At 35.9% G+C, this 17174-nt stretch overlaps 1 protein-coding gene across 1 annotated transcript in view; it reads right to left on the bottom strand.

Annotated features, from left to right (window-relative positions):
* Nucleotides 1–17174, bottom strand: part of OSBPL8 (oxysterol binding protein like 8) — a 228978-nt gene that overhangs the window by 148871 nt on the left and 62933 nt on the right. The window contains exon 2 of the mRNA XM_044677819.1: nt 6662–6772. Coding sequence (XP_044533754.1) covers nt 6662–6706 — 45 coding nt within the window. The 5' untranslated portion in view covers nt 6707–6772. The remainder of the gene's footprint in view (nt 1–6661; nt 6773–17174) is intronic.

Raw genomic sequence — 17174 nt, 5'->3', positions numbered from 1 at the left:
ATCATTTATTTTACATTTGGTAATTTTCTCTAACTCTTGCTTGGTTTTAAAATCTTTCCTTTCCCAGAGATCTGACAAGTAAACTATTCTATGTTCACTTAACTTATTTATAGTTTCCCTCTTTATATTCAAGTCATTCACCCATTCTGAATTTATCTTGGTGTAGGGTGTGAGATGGTGATCTAAACCTAATCTTTCCCATATTGTTTTCCAAGTTTCCCAAAAGTTTTTGTCAAATAGTGGATTTTTGTCCCAAAAGTTGGGCTCTTTGGGTTTATCAAACACTGTCTAGCTGGCTCACCAGAATGTAATGGGGATAATTTGAGGAAAGGTGTGTGGGATAAGGGAATTTTGGAGGGAGGTTGTCAGAGACTTGCTAAGTGGGTAATCTAGGTTACAGGTAGGCTGTGATTAAGGAGATTCAGGATATAATAGGGCTGAAGTCAGGAGTATAACACAAAAGGGAAACATCTTCAGGGAGAGGAGAAATTAAACTAAACAGACAAAACAGCAGGCTTTACAGACTGGGACTTAGACTCAAACACAGGCTGAGGGAAATAGACTAAACTGAAATTAACAAACAGGGTTTAGTTAATTTCACAGGAAGGGACTTGTTTTGAAGTTACACCTTCCTTCAAGATGGATACCCCGACTTCCCTTCAAGCCCAGAGTATGTTGGTTCTTTCCCTCTCTTCCCTCTCTTAATAACTAACTGACAAATTATACTAATAGGTCTGTTGAAACAACAAAAGGGTTTATTATCTTTAAAGGTTGATGTGTCAGGAAAGTGGTTCAAAGGAAGCCCTAACAGTTGTCTCAGGAACCTCAGGTGGGGGAAGGGAGGCAGAGATGGAGTCTGAGTAAGGACCAGCCTTTAACTCAGCTTACAAAATGCTCTTGATATCTAAAGGGAATCAATGATGACTGACTAGTTTCTCTATATCTAATACTGTCAAATATTAATTAACCCTTCAAAGATGTGAACTCCTCTCTAATTACTCTCCTTATTAACTTCACAGACATATAAGGTAAGGGAGGGAAGGTAGGAAATAATATTGGGAAGGAAGATATAAAGGGTTTATCCAAAATAACAGTTTCTTAAATAAATATTTCAAAGCTAGGCTAAATTTCAATACTACAGATAGGTAAGGAAGCAGCTTGGCTGGTCAGACAACCTCCCTCCACGGGAGACCCAAACCAACTGACTCTTCCTCAAGATTCCAAACCCCTAACTGCTTTAGAACTCAGCCAAAGCTAGAAAAAACTATATGACCCCCTCTCTCTATACTACACTTGCTCATGTCACTTACCCCAAGACTATTCCACTGATCCTCCCTTCTGTCTCTTAGCCAGTACCATACTGTTTTGATGACTGCTGCTTTACAGTACAGTTTAATATCTGGTACTGCTAGGCCCCCTTCCTTCACATTTTTTTTTCATTATTTCCCTTGATATTCTTGATCTTTTGTTAATCCAGATGAACTTTGTTATAGTTTTTCCTAATTCAGTAAAAAAGTTTTTTTGGAAGTTTGATAGGTATGGAGCTAAATAGGTAAATCAATTTGGGTAGAATGGTCATTTATCATGTTAGCTCGCCCTACCCATGAGCATTCAATGTTTTTCCAATTGTTTAGATCTACTTTTAATTGTTTGGAAAGTGTTTTGTAGTTGTTTTTGTATAATTCCTGTGTTTGTTTTGGTAGATATATTCCTAAGTATTTTATATTGTCTACTTCTTGCTGCTGTGAAGTGTTGGAAATATATAGAAATGCTGATGATTTATGTGCATTTATTTTGTATCCTGTAACTTTGCTAAAGTTGTTGATTACTTCTACAAGCTTCTTAGTTGATTCTCTAGGATTTTTTAAGTAGACTATCATATCATCTGCAAAGCGTGATAGTTTCATCTCCTCGTTGCCTATTTTGATACCTTCAATTTCTTTTTCTTCTCTAATTGCTACTGCTAGTGTTTCTAATACAATGTTGAATAATAGAGGTGATAATGGGCATCCTTGTTTCACTCCTGATCTTATTGGGAAGGCTTCTAATTTATCCCCATTGCATATAATGCTTGTTGATAGTTTTAGGTATATGCTGTTTATTATTTTTAGGAAAGGTCCTTCTATTCCTATACTTTTCAGTGTTTTCAATAGGAATGGATGCTGTATTTTGTCGAAGGCCTTTTCAGCATCTATTGAGATAATCATGTGATTTTTGTTTGTTAGGCTGTTGATATGGTCAATTATGTGGCTGGTTTTCCTAATGTTGAACCATCCTTGCATTCCTGGTATAAAACCCACCTGATCATGGTGGATGATCCTCTTGATCACTTGCTGGAGTCTCTTTGCTAATATTCCATTTAAAATTTTTACATCTATGTTCATTAGGGAAATTGGTCTGTAGTTTTCTTTCTCTGTTTTTGATCTACCTGGCTTTGGAATCAGTACCATATTTGTGTCATAAAAGGAATTTGGTAGGACTCCTTCTTTGCTTATCATATCAAATAATTTGTTTAGTATTGGGATTAGTTGCTCTTTGAATGTCTGATAGAATTCACTTGTGAATCCATCAGGTCCTGGTGATTTTTTCTTAGGGAGTTCTTTGAAGGCTTGTTCAATTTCTATTTCTGATATGGCATTATTTAGGTATTCTATTTCTTCTGCTGTTAATCTAGGCAATTTGCAGTTTTGTAAATATTCATCCATATCTCCTAGATTGCTATATTTATTGCCATATAATTAGACAAAATAGTTTTTAATGATTGCTTTAATTTCCCCTTCATTAGAGGTGAGGTCTCCTTTTTCATCTTTGATACTGTCAATTTGGTTTTCTTCTTTCCTTTTTTTTTATTAGATTGACCAATACTTTGTCTATTTTATCTGTTTTTTTTTCAAAATACCAGCTTCTAGTCTTATTTATTAATTCAATAGTTCTTTTACTCTCTATTTTATTAATTTCTCCCTTAATTTTTAGTATTTCTAATTTAGTTTTCATCTGGGGATTTTTAATTTGCTCACTTTCTAATTTTTTAAGTTGCATGCCCAATTCATTCATCTCTGCCTTTCCTAATTTATTAATATATGCACTCAAGGATATAAATTTCCCCAAGTACTGCCTTGGCTGCATCCCACAGAGTTTGGTAGGATGTCTCATCATTGTCATTCTCTTCAATGAAATTGTTGATTGTTTCTATGATTTCTTCTTTGACAAATTGGTTTTGGAGAATCCTATTATTTAATTTCCAATTGGTTTTTGATTTTCCTGTCCAGGTGCTCTTACTAATTATTATTTTTATTGCATTATGATCTGAGAAGGTTACATTTATTATTTCTGCTCTTTTGAATTTTTTTGCAATTTTTCTATGCCCTATTACATGGTCAATCTTTGTGAATATACCATGTACAGCTGAAAAGGTGTATTCCTTTTTGTTCCTATTTATTTTTCTCCATATATCTATTAAATTTAATTTTTCTAGGACTTCATTCATCTCTCTTACCTCTTTCTTATTTATTTTTTGGTTTGATTTATCTAGATCTGAAAGAGGGATGTTTTTACTATGAATAGATAGTATGGTTTTACTATCTATTTCCTTCTTGAGATCTGCCAGTTTCTCCTTTACGAATCTGGTTGCTATGCCATTTGGTGCATACATATTGAGCAATGTTATTTCCTCATTGTTTATACTGCCTTTAATCAGGATGTAATGACCTTCCCTGTCTTTTTTAATCACATCTATTTTTACTTTGGCTTTGTCAGAAATCATAATAGCCACTCCTGCCTTCTTTTTCTCGTTTGAGGCCCAAAGGATTTTGCTCAAGCCCTTTACCTTAAACCTGTATATGTCAACCCGCCTCATATGTGTTTCTTGTAGACAACATATGGTAGGATTTTGCTTTCTAATCCACTCTTCTATTTGCTTCCTTTTTATGAGCGAGTTCATTCCATTCACATTCAGAGTTATAATTATCAGTTATGTATTAGCTGACATTTTGGTATTCTCTCCTAGTTCTACCCCTTCTTCTTACACTATTTCCTTTTAAACCAATGGTTTGCTTTATGCCAGTAACCCTTGTCCCCTCCCTTGATTTACTTCCCTTTCTACCTCCTCCCTTATTATTCCCCTCTTTTTATTTTTAAGGCCTAATGAACTTTCTAGTCCTGGTCTTTTCTGTGCAAATACTTGGAAACCTTCTATCTTGTTGAATGCCCAAACTTTCCCCTGGAAGTATATAGTTAGTTTTGATGTGTAGGTGATCCTTGGTTGTAGACCCAGTTCTCTTGCCTTTCTGAATATCATATTTCAAGCCTTGTGGTCTTTTAGTGTGGAGGCTGCCAGATCTGGTGTTCAATTTACTTGCCTCACTTTCCAATTGTGAAATTCTGCCTTTTAAACTGTTATTTTCTTGCCAGATTTTGGTTTCCAGTTTGCTTACCATTTCATTTGATTTTGGGGCATCTTTCTCCAATTGGGAGTTTCTGTCTTCTGACCTGTTAATTTCCGTTTGAGCTATTTCCCACTTCTCTCGCCAAATCTCTTCCATCTTTCTCATTATCTCAGATTTGAACTCTTCAATAGCGCATGGCTAGTTTTCATTATTTTGGGAAGGTTTGGATATGATTACTTGTTTGTTCTCTTCTGCTGTTTGCTCTGTTGTCTGGATTTTATCTGTGTAAAAGTTGTCGAGTATTACAGATTTCTTCCTGATGATCTTTCTCTTTTGGGGATCTTGTCTCTGGCTAGCCATTGTTAGCCCTGCGCCCCCTCAGCTTTATCTTCACCCTCAGGGTCTGTCTGCGCTCTTTAGGCTCCTGAGGTTCTCGGGTCAAACCTCCTGGTGGTCCCCTTGCTTGGTGGTCCCCAAGGCTCCTTTAACAGTCTCAGGGCGCTGCTTCCACAGTTGTGCACCTCTCTGCACTGGGTCCCCACTCAAGGTCTGTGCCTGCGCTCAGGATCCATGTCTGCGCTTGCGTCCGAGCCCACACTCGTGTCTGCACTCAGGGTCTGTGTTCAAAGTCCGTGCATTCTTTAGCCTCTTGGGGTCTTAAGTTTTGCTGCTCTCATGAGCAGGCCTTGGTGACCCCAGGTAGCTGCCAAGGACTTAATGCGTTCCCCAAACTTGCTCTAACTCTTGTGCGCTGGCTTTGGCACTGTAGGTGGTGTGGGGTGGAAGAGGGGGTTGCTCAACTTGCATTTTAGTGAGAGCTGTTTCATCCCTTTATAGCATGGAAATGTCCTGATTCCACGTACCTCCAATGCTGCACCCTGTTTGTAGGGTCCCTCCGTTCCTCTGGATTTGTTTTTAATGTCTTCTTGAGGAGTCCTATATGTTTAGGTTAGGAGAGGTTAAGCAGCTACTTTTTACTCTGCCGCCATCTTAACCAAGAAGTCTAAGGATCTCGAAAAGGATCTATTTAAACAAAAAATATTCATAACAGTTCTTTTTTGTGGTGGCAAAGAATTGGAAATTGAAAGGAATGTCCATCAATTGAGGAAAGCTGAACAAGTTATAGTATATGATGGTAATGGAATACTATTGTGATAAAAGAAATGAGCAGCAAGATGGTTTCAGAGGAACTTAGAATGATTATGTCAGAAAAACTGACATAAAGTGAAGTAGGAAGACGCAGAACATTGTACCCAGTAACAGCAATATTGTAATGATCAATCAGCTATGAATGACTTAGCTATCATTAGCAATTCGATGAACCAAGACAATTCCAAAGGCCTTAAGATGAAAAATACATCCACCTATAAAGAATTGAAAGAGGCTGAATGCAGACAGGAGCATACCATTTTTCACTTTATTTTCTTCATAGGTTTAAAGAAAAGAATATACATACACATACATACATATCTTCTTCTACAATATAATGAATATGGAAATATATTTTGGATGAGGGAATATGTATAACTTATAACAAATTGCTTATTGTCTCAGAGAGAGAGAAAGGAAGGAATGAGAGAAAAGAATTTGAAACTCAAAATGTCAGAAAATAAATGCTAAAAATTGTGGGGTTTTTCAGTATCATTGGGAAAAAATAAAAATATTACTGAAAAGTTAAAAGAAAAAAGGGCAAAGTGTCCAATTTTTAAAAATCAGTTAGAAAAAAAAATATGTATATGTACATTCCAGAATCCATCATTAAAGATGTGATTAGTAAATGGAAAAGGAAGTTTGTAACTACAATTAATCTTTTTGGCTTCATCTGTGATACATTGTGATAGACTCATTTTTTTGACAGAGCTATTGAACTAGAAGATGAGGGAAATGTTTTAAATCTGATAGACCTAGATGTTACTAAAATATCTGGTAAACCACTGTAGTATCAGTGTCAGGACCCTAGACCTGCCTTACTCTGATGTTCTTCTAAGAGAGCATGACATTATTTCAAAGGCCTTGTTCTGATCAGACCTACAGGAATAGAAAAATAAATACACCATAGAAAGATAGATTTTTAGCTTAAGTAAAGGGAAAACTTCCTAATAATTAAAAGTATCCAAGAATGTAATATGATGAACTCATTTTTTTAAGTAAAGTTTGTGAATTATTCCTTTCCACAGAAATTGTAGACAAGATTATTGATGCCCTCAGATTCTCTCAATTTAACAATTTTATTTCTTCCCATTTCTTACCCAAATATGGTAATTTAAAACACTCACCAAATTTCGTTCAAGATCCCCGCCTTCTGTCAAAACGGTTTCCATACTGAATGAAGATGTGTTATGCTTCTCTTTCAATTAAAACTTAGTCATTATGCAAATATAAGAATCCTGAAAGAGTTAAAAAAAAAGATTTATCAGTAGTAGTAAGACAATAAATGGAACATCAAAATGTTAGAGAAACATTATTATATTCTAAGCAAAAGTTTGTAAATCACTTAATATTTATTAAGACCTACGTGTTCAAGATACTGAATTAGAAACTATGCAAATACAAAAAATAGTATGACACAATCCATGCTTTGAAGGAGTTGATAATGTAACTGTAGAGACAAAGGAATACAAAATATTATGTAAGTAATAAATAGTATATAGGTTTTTAAATTACTATAGAAATTCAAAAAGTTTCTTGATAGTCTTTATGTTGGGTGGAACCTTGGGGAAGATTTATAGGAAGTTATGGACAAATCATAGAGAAGAAGTATTGATTATACCACTCTGGAGGAAATACTCTCACTTATCTAAAGTGCCATACTACTCAAAGAAACAGAATATTGACATTTTACAGTATATTATTCCATGAATGCTATACGTTTTTTCCATCCTCACTACTATTTCACATGTTAAGTTTCATAAGACCAGAAGAAATGAACCAAATATGGTTGGATGATCTGGGGCATTACCTAAAATAACTAATGCTTTAAACAAGATGCCATTATCCTTGCAATATTTTTCAACAGTTGAACTAAAATAACTTGAAAATCAGTCTTTGAAAACAATTTTAGTGTCATTCTTTTTCTAACTAAAAAAGAAATGCAAGTGGTTGGTGATTATAGTTTCTTAAGAGTGTGGAGCCCAATAAGCAGTGGTTTTAATTTCAAATCTCCTTTTGCATTGCTGCTATTCACTTGTATTCACTTCATGACTCTGTGGACCTTATTCATATTAATATTGTCCGTGGGGTTTTCTTGGCAAAGACTAGAGTGGTTTGGCATTTCCTTCTCCAGTGAATTAAGACAAACAAGGCTAAGAGATTTGCCCAGTTACACAGCTAACAACTTCATGTTGCCAAATCTGAACTTCCAGGCCTAGGACTCTAGCCACTTAAATACCTTGAAACACATAAACTGCCTCTTCTGCATTTCCTCTCAAAAAAGTGTTAGGTGATCTTCAGACACTTTAAGGTAAGGTTAAGTTTTTTTCCTTTCTTAAAAATGTTATAAAAGGCATCCTTGTCCAGAATAAGCCTATTTAATCCATAATTTATCAGTATATCTACTATCTTTGATTATTTTCTTGAAAACATCATGATATTTAGCTGCTACCTCCTCATCCATAACCAGCCATCTCTCCTGTAATTTTAATATTATGAAAATGAAATTGAATTTTAAAGCAATCAAACCAATCAACACTTGCAGTAAAAGGTTCTTCACTATCCACTTCATTGCCATTTTCTTTTATTGCCTTCCTTACACTTGAAACTTTTGTTTGAAAAGCCATTCTACTAAGAGGATTGAATTGCACTCCATTTCTATCATTGTGACACTTCTAATCTGTATGGTTGTTTGCAAACTGCACCCTAGTTAGTGAAACTGGAAGTAAAGGATTGGGGAGCCATTTCAAAAGGATAATAATTATTGTGGCAATTCTTCTGGCACACCTTGACTGAGAATGATTTGCATGGTTAATCTGGTCAATAATTTGATATACTTTTAGAACTGATGCTTTGGTATATTCCGAGTAGGATTAGGATTTTTTCCCCTCAGGTTTGCTTTGAATCCTTGATAGAGAGTGCCAAATGCAAGATGGTAGGGTCTGAATAAGTGAGAGAAAGAGGAAGGTGGTACAAGTGTGACAGGGAGGAGATAAAAAATATATACAATGTTAGGGCTGGATTTGATCAGCAATGTCAAAATCAAACAAAATGTTCCCTGTGGCTGTATATTAACTTAAAAAAATAATATTATTTATCTTGTATTTTTATTTATTGTTAAATATTTCCCAATTATATTTCTGTAAGTTTTTAATTGATATTTGTTTCTTATATTATGCTAGTTATCTCAAGTATCTTTCTCCCTTCCTTTCCCAGATAGCGATTCCATCAGACAAACGGAATTTCTAGAGAGGGAAAAAAACATCAGAACAACTGATTTATACATTGAAAAGTCCAAAATCATGAGCAATGTTTAACAACTATGGACGGTGAGCCTCTCTGCTCCCAGAGTTTTCAATATAACAACCCTATTTTTATAACAGGGTGTATCATCTCTTCATTCCAGAACTGTTAGATCTTTTTCATTTTATTCATTTTTATTTCTTTGGTGTAAAGTTGTTCTTTCCATTTACCTTGTTGTAGGTACTCTGTATATTGCTTTCTTAGCTCTGTTTACTTTCTTCTGTGTCAGTTTATATAGATTTTTCCATGCTTCTCTGAATTCCTTACACACCATTTCTAACAATAAAACTAATTTTTTATTACTTTCACATACCACAATTTGTTTAACCATTGCCCAACTGAAGAGCATCTCTACCTTGTTTCCTGATTCTTTACAATCAGAAAATATGCTGCTAAAAATATTTTATCATCTTTTTCTACTTAGTGGCTTCCTTGGGGCATAATCCCAGTAATGGACTCTCTGGTTCAAAGAGGATAAACATTTTAGTCACTTTATTCACATAATTCCAAATTACTTTCCAAAAGCTGCATAATTTCACAGCTCTATCAAAAATGTATTAGGCTAGTTCCAGGGACAGAGCAAAGATGGTGGAGTAAGGAGAGAATCTCTGAGTCATCATGAGAATCTCCAAACAATATTAAAATAACATCACAAAATACAGGAGAGAAAGAAGAAAGAAGGAAACAGAGTGAAACAACTTTCAAGAAAAGAAAAATCCAAAAGAGAACATCTGGGGCACTGGAGTAAGAAGGGAGCACAGTCAGCAGGAGATTATATCAAGTAGTGAAGAGCAAGCCAAAAACAAGCCACACACCCCAACCCGATATCTGCTGTTCCAGGTTCGGGACCAACCCAACATTCAGATCCTAAGACCCTGCCTGGGCAAATAGAGGCCCAATTAACCCACACCCCTTGAAATTCTAAATCTGTGAGTAAGTCCAGAATTCCAGCTCAGGGCAATCTGTGCTGAAGTAGACTGATCTGCATGGGTCTAGAGTGAAGCCAGGAATTCCACTCTGGGTTGGGGGTGAGAACATAGAACCCAGTTTGGGGTAGTCCATAGACTAAAAGTGGGTCAGGATCTTTTTGTGTAAAGTTTAGGGTAGAGCTCCAGGACAGGGTAATCAATTGTGTGACTGATTAGATCAAGTACACAGTGAGACCAAAACCATACACCTAAGCCTGAGGCTAGAATTTGAGTAATTCCTGACCTGACCAAGCTCAGATTAAGACCCAAAGTTTACTCCCAAGCCTGAGGCAAGTCTTTAAGCTATCAGCATTTCAAGGGTTAACTGAATCAGCAGTGGGAGGTGGCTCTCAGAGCTCTCAGCCCTCAGGCCATCATGCCATCTTGGAAGAACAGAAACTGGCAGAAACCCAGAAAAAATAAAAGGAGGCATCAAGGAAGGACTGAAGTTTAAACAGATATCCTAACCTCCCAGAAAACAGAACCTACATATAAAAAGGTAGGAAAAATGAGCAAACACCAAAAAAAGCACCTAACTGTAAAGAATTTTTATGGAGACAAAGAGCAAGGCACAGACAAAGAAGGGGACAGTGAAAGCAATGCAAAAAAGAAATAGAAAAAAAAAAACAAAGCAAACATATGCAAAGTCCAAAAGAAAAACATGGATTAGACACTGATTCTGGAAGAGCTCAAAAAGGACTTCAAAAACCAATTAAGAGAGGCAGAGGAAAAGTGGGAAAGAGAAATGAAAGCAATGCAAGAAGAAATGAAAAAGGAGAACTGAAAACTGATGGAGGAAAATCAGGCCTTAAAAATTAGAATTAAGCAACTAGAAACTAATTATTTAATGAGAAATCAAGAAATAAAACGAAACCAAAATAATGGGAAAAGAGAAGAAAGCATGAAATATCTTATTTAAAAAACAACTGACCTGGAAAATAGATCCAGGAGAGCCAATTTAAGAAGTATTGGACTATCTGAAAGCCATGTTCAAAAATAATGCATTAGGGGGCAGCTGGGTAGCTCAGTGGCTTGAGAGCCAGGCCTAGAGACAGGAGGTCCTGGGTTCAAATCTGGCCTCAGACACTTCCCAGCCGTGTGACCCTGGGCAAGTCACTTGACCCCCATTGCCTACCCTTACCACTCTTCTGCCTTGGAGACTCCAAGACGGAGGGTAAGGTTTTAAAATAAATAAATAAATAAATAAATAAATAAATGAATGAATAATGCATTAGTGTCTATCCTTCCACAATCCCTCCAACATGCCATTTATTATTTTTGCCAACATGCAGGATGTGAAGTAAAACCAGAGAGTTGTGTTGAATTGTATTTCTCCAAAGATTAGTGATTTACAGTATTTTTTTCATAAAGTTGTGAATACTTTAAAGTTCTTTTAAGAACTGTTTGTTTTGTGCCCCAATGTATCAGTCTCTGTGTACAATGTTCTCCTGGTTCTACTCCTTTCACTCTGCATCAATTCCTGGAGGTCTTTCCAATTCACATGGAATTCCTCCAGTTCATTATTCCTTTCAGCACAATAGTATTCCATCACCATCAGATACCACAATTTGTTCAGTCATTTCCCTAATCGATGGACATCCCCTCATTTTCCAATTTTTTGCCACTACAAAGGATGTGGCTACAAATATTTTTGTACAAGTCTTTTTCCTTATTATCTCTTTGGGGTACAAACCCAGGAGTGGTATGGCTGGATCAAAGGGTAGGCAGTCTTTTAAAGCCTTTTGGGCATAGTTCCAAATTGCCCTCCAAAATGGCTGGACCAATTCACAACTCCACCAGCACTGCATATTAGTGTCCCAATTTTGCCACATCCACTCCAACATTCATCACTTTCCTTTGCTGCCATATTGGCCAGGTGTAAGGAGGCACCTCAGAGTTGTTTTAATTTGCATTTGTCTGATTAGGAGGGATTTAGAACACTTTTTCCATATGCTTATTGATAGTTTTGATTTCTTCATGTGAAAACTGCTTATTTATGTCCCTTGCCCATTTGTCAATTGGGGAATGGCTTGGTTTTTTGTAAATTTGACTTAGTTCCTTATATATTTGGGAAATTAAACCTTTCTCAGAGAGTTTTGTTATAAAGATTTTTTCCCAGTTTGTTGTTTTCCTTCTAATTTTGGTCACATTGGTTTTGTTTGTACAAAAACTTTTTAATTTGATATAACCAAAGTTATTCATTTTACATTTTGTAATGTTTTCTATCTCTTACTTGGTCTTAAGTTCCTTCCTTTCCCACAGATCTGACAGGTATACTATTCTATGTTCACTAATTTATTTATGATTTCACTCTTTACATTTAATTCATTTACCCACTCAAAATTTATCTTGGTATAGGGTGTAAGATGTTATATGATCTTAAAGGCTCATATCCATTTACAATATATAATGGAATATGGCATGAGGTGTTGGCCTAAGCCTGATTTCTGCCAGGGCTTTCCAGGTTCCCAGTAGTCTTTATCATACAGAGAATTTTTCCCTAGATAATTTATGCTTTCCACTTCATCAAATCCTGGGTTAATGAGTGCTATTTCTTCTGAATCTTCCTTATCTGCCATGTTCCACTGATTTCTCTCTATTCTTTAACCAATACCAGATGGTTTTTAATCTGATTCATGTGGCACTCTTGAATTTTTCCTCAGAAAGATGAAAAGTTTGATAGCTTATGCCTAGGTCACCTCTACCATCTGATTTCTTTTTTCAGAAACAGAAGGTTTCAAAGTTAGAAGGGAGCTAAGCAGTCATTTAATTCAACCTATTCCTGAAAAAAGAATTCCTACTACAACACAACCAACTAGTGATCATGCAGCCTTTGCTCAGAGAGAGAATCCACTACTTAAAAAAGACAGAGGCAACCTATACCACTTTTCATAGCTCTAATTTTGGGGAAGTTTTGCTGATACCAACACAAAATTTGCATCCTGAAAACATATACACATTCATTTCTAATTCTGAAATCTGAGACCAGTCTAATCCCTTTTCCATAGGACAATTTTTCAAGAACCTAAGAACAGCTAATCATGTACATGTACCGAAAACCTCAACCCTAGAGATATTAAAGATTTCTAGAGAAAGCTAGTAAATATTCTTATCCTCCCCCCACCCACCCACACATTTTTTTTTACCAGAGGGAAGGAAAGGAAAATTAGGTTAATAATGTTTAAGGATCTGAAACAGGGAGCTATGGGAATAGCCATTATTTTCTCAGTGAAGTAGAAATCTAGGTCATTTGCTGAAAGAGTTAACACTCAAACTTCTCTCCCTAGGGTTTGAGAATGTTCACAATCTGGTATCATCTTCCATTTCCAGCATTATCACATATTACACCGAATCATGTTCTCTCCAGTTCATTAATGATTGTTCCTCATTTGATGAACTCTGAAATTTCAATTTTTATCAGTCACATAGACTACTAAAATAAATATTCTTAGGAGTTTACATATTGAAAATCATCAAAGAATAATGAGTGATTTTCCAAACATCTTTAGAACATAAAGTCTTTAAGTATAAACTTTTTTTAAAGGTCACAATATTGATAGAAACCTTTTCAATTATTTCCCTGTCTTATTAAGTAGATTATGCTTATGATAATCTTTTATTGATGGTGCTAAAAATGATAAAAGAAGAAAACACCTGAGCCTTGGAGTCATGAGATCTGGGTTTGAACCCTGGTTCTAATGTCTAAGGTATGTGACCATGAACATAACAAAAAACATTTCTGTTTCTTCAAGTTTTTTAACTGTAAAATGTAGTTATTTTTACTACTTATATGAATAAAGTTATGATTTGTGAACTTCAAACAGCTCTCAAATAGAAATACAAAATGTGATAGTTAAAAGTAAAAATTCTCTTATGCTTACTAAAGGACTTAGAAAAAATAATCAAATTATTGTCATCTTCATTTTACAGATAAGGAAATTAAGGCTCAGAGAGCTTGTGACAATCATTCAGTCATTATTAGATGAAGGCATGGATAGAGAGAGTAATTATTAGATACTTCTTATAACACCAGGTACTGTGCTAAGAGCTGAGAATACAAATACAAATAAGAAAAGCAATCTCTGCCTACAAAGAGCTTACATTCAAATGGTGGAAGGAAGCAGCATGGCATTATGATGAATCACAAATATCATAGAGGCCTAATCCAACAAATATCAGGAACAGAATTCAAGCTAAGTGGAAGACAGAAATGGCAAAATGAGGAAAATTGGGAGGAGGAGGAGACAATATAATATAGAGATGGCCTAGAAATAATCATTATCACTTAGGTTAGGAATTAAAGCATAGATGACTTCTCTATGACAACCACTGTCCTGTGTCCTTAAGAAGCTTACGTTCTACTTATGGAAAGAATCTACTACATTACATCACAGTTATATCAATTATAATTAATCAGTAACCCAATGATGCCTTAAGGGTGCTATGAAGTATGTATGGCTGTACACCCAATATGTAATATTTTAATATAAAGAGATCATAAAAGATGCATTTGGTATGCAAACACTCAAACCATATCCTTCCAGAATCACATTAGGGATTTCCCTATTAACTATGACTACAAAAGTATATGAAGAATCATCCGAATTTTATATGTATGGTTTGAAAGACAATGCTGTATGATAATTTAGGTAATTCAACTGGGGGATTTCAGTCCTTTGAAGTAAGGAGACTGAGATATTTGACCTCTGTATAAACCTTAAAACAAAACATCAAATTAACATTAACTGTGTTGTAACATACAATTTATTATTGTATTGCATTGCATTATACTATTTATTTTGTTAATTACATTTTAATCTGGATCCCAGAACTACATTTGACCCTGCTGCTTTAAAGTATTATAAAAATTAATTACCATGATTACTAAGGAAGCAAAAATCTCATTTATTTGTTACGTTATCTTTTAACTTTGTTCAAAAGGAATGGATGAGCTACATGGGGTGAGACAGGGTAGGATATATCATATATCAAGTAAATATACATCTCCATTTAAATTCATAAAGGGGGACATAGAAAGGTGAGGATCAAAAGGGAGAAAAAGAAGGGATATTGTGGCAGGTGCATACTATGGACTGCCTGAACAATGTTGATGTTTCTATTATTACTACTACTGGCCAGAGTAGTCTAGGAAGGCTTTCATTGAGGAGGAGCCAATTAATCAGGCCTTCTTAAATACACTGATATAAAACATACATTTATTAAGAGCCTATTTTGGGCATAGCATTCTGCTAGGTATGTGGATAAATGCAAAGTTTAAATAAACTAATTTCTGTCCCTAAGCTTAGAACCTAAAGAGATAGATATAGGGTCTGCAATGAAGGAGATAAAAATTATCTGTATTCTGTCACACCAGAAGTAGAATACTGTGTTCAGTTTAGGGTTCACATCACATTTCAGTAAGGTCTTCAACAAACTTGAGTTGACTCAAAGAAGGGCAATTCAAGTGGATGAAGAGCTTCTAGTGAGTGACATATGAGAGTCACTTGGAGGATCTGAGTTTATCCTGAAAAAAGAAAAATGTAAACAGGGCATAACATCTGTGCTCCAACCTTTTATAAGTTGGCCATGTAGAAAGACTTTGTAGATTGGACTTTGTAACTCTTGTCCCCAGTGGTCAGAACCATATGCAATGAATGGGTAACTGCAAAGATGCAAATCTCAACCCAAAGTAAACAAAAATTGCCTAAGAGCTAGAGAGATCCAAAAGTAGAAAGGACTGTGTCTTTACTGGAGATCTTCAAACAAAGGGCTGGATGACTACTTATGAAGTATAAAATAAGGGAGATTATTATTCTAATACAAATTTGGCTGGATGGTCTCCGAGTTCTCTTCCTTTGCATGATTTATGAGAATTAGTGAACTGTATAGTTCAAATGCTTACTACCTGTGTGACCCTGGGCAAGTCACTTAACTCTGTTGGCCTCAGTTTCCTCATCTGTCAAATGAGCTGGAGAAGGAAATGGCAAACCACTTCAGTATCTCTGCCAAGAAAACCCCAAATGGGGTCATGAAGAATTGGTCATGACTAAAACAAATGAACAAGAACAGCTCAAAGGAAACTAAAATAATCAGGGATGAATTTTGAAGACCAGGTCAGCTTTCAACTAGGCTTTGAAAGGCAAATAGGGTTTAGATACCTGGAAGTGGGAGTATGGATATATGAGTGAGTGAGTGAGTGAGTGAGTGAGTGAGTGAGTGTGTGTGTGTGTGTGTGTGTGTGTGTGTGTGTGTGTGTGTGTAAATGAGTGTGTGTTGGAAGGAAAGGGAATTCAGGTCAAACATTAAGAACAACAGCAGAAAGAAGTGCAAGTACATCTTCTTTAAAGAAGAATTGAGATGGGCCTATCTATAATAAGAAATGTATTTGTGCAATAAAGAAGAATGACAAAAAATAACAAATGTCTATGATTTGCCTAAACAAATCTACCAATCTGGTTTGATACACTTCTATTTCAAGGATAGTCATCAATGATACATCTTGGTTATGTGACCATGGACATGTCACAGGCAATTCAAACATCATAAATTAAATGGGTAAGTTTCAGGTGGGAATTTCCACATTCCTGATGAAATCATAAGTCTAGGCATAATTAAATCTTAAATTCAAACTTATTTTCAAAACAAAATTACTGGGGCAGCTGGGTAGCTCAGTGGATTGAGAGTCAGGCCTAGAGACGGGAGGTCCTAGGTTCAAATCTGGCCTCAGACACTTCCCAGCTATGTGACCCTGGGCAAGTCACTTGATCCCCATTGCCCACCCTTACCACTCTTCCATCTAGGAGCCAAAACACAGAAGTTAAGGGTTAAAAAAAAAATTACTAGTAAACCAGATGTTTGAAATTAGCATCTAAATCCATACTACTTGCATATGGATAATTAATAAATGCTTATTTATAGAAGAATAAAACTGACAGTTATCTAAAAGGGTTCCATGACAATTTCTTATTTAATTCTCACAGGAAATTTTCTTCCCTAATAAGAGGCCCCTAAGGAGAAAACACAAAGGGACTACACTATATTTATGTATCCTTGTGCTTTATTTCCTATAGTGTCCACAGCAGGAGGTCAAAACTGAACCGTCTTTAACTAAGCACCTAGTATAGTGATCTAAACTCCGCCAAGGACGGTCCCAAACCCGGCTGAAAAAGGAGGAGGGTTGGGCGTGGGGCTAGCAACCTCACCCCATAAAAAGTCTCACTTGCTACAGAAACGGCAACCTCATTAAACCAACAAAACCAACGATCACCTAGTCTGGAAGATTGCTCTCCAACTGAGTCCATGACGTTGCCAGACAAGCAATGAGCTGGAATCCACCAGGGAGGAGGAAAGTCGGAAGGCCAAAACAGAC

This window comes from Gracilinanus agilis, chromosome 5 (genome assembly GCF_016433145.1).
Source record: "Gracilinanus agilis isolate LMUSP501 chromosome 5, AgileGrace, whole genome shotgun sequence".
NCBI lineage: Eukaryota > Metazoa > Chordata > Mammalia > Didelphimorphia > Didelphidae > Gracilinanus > Gracilinanus agilis.
Note: the sequence above shows the minus strand (reverse complement) of the source record. Positions and strands in the feature narration are given on the sequence as shown.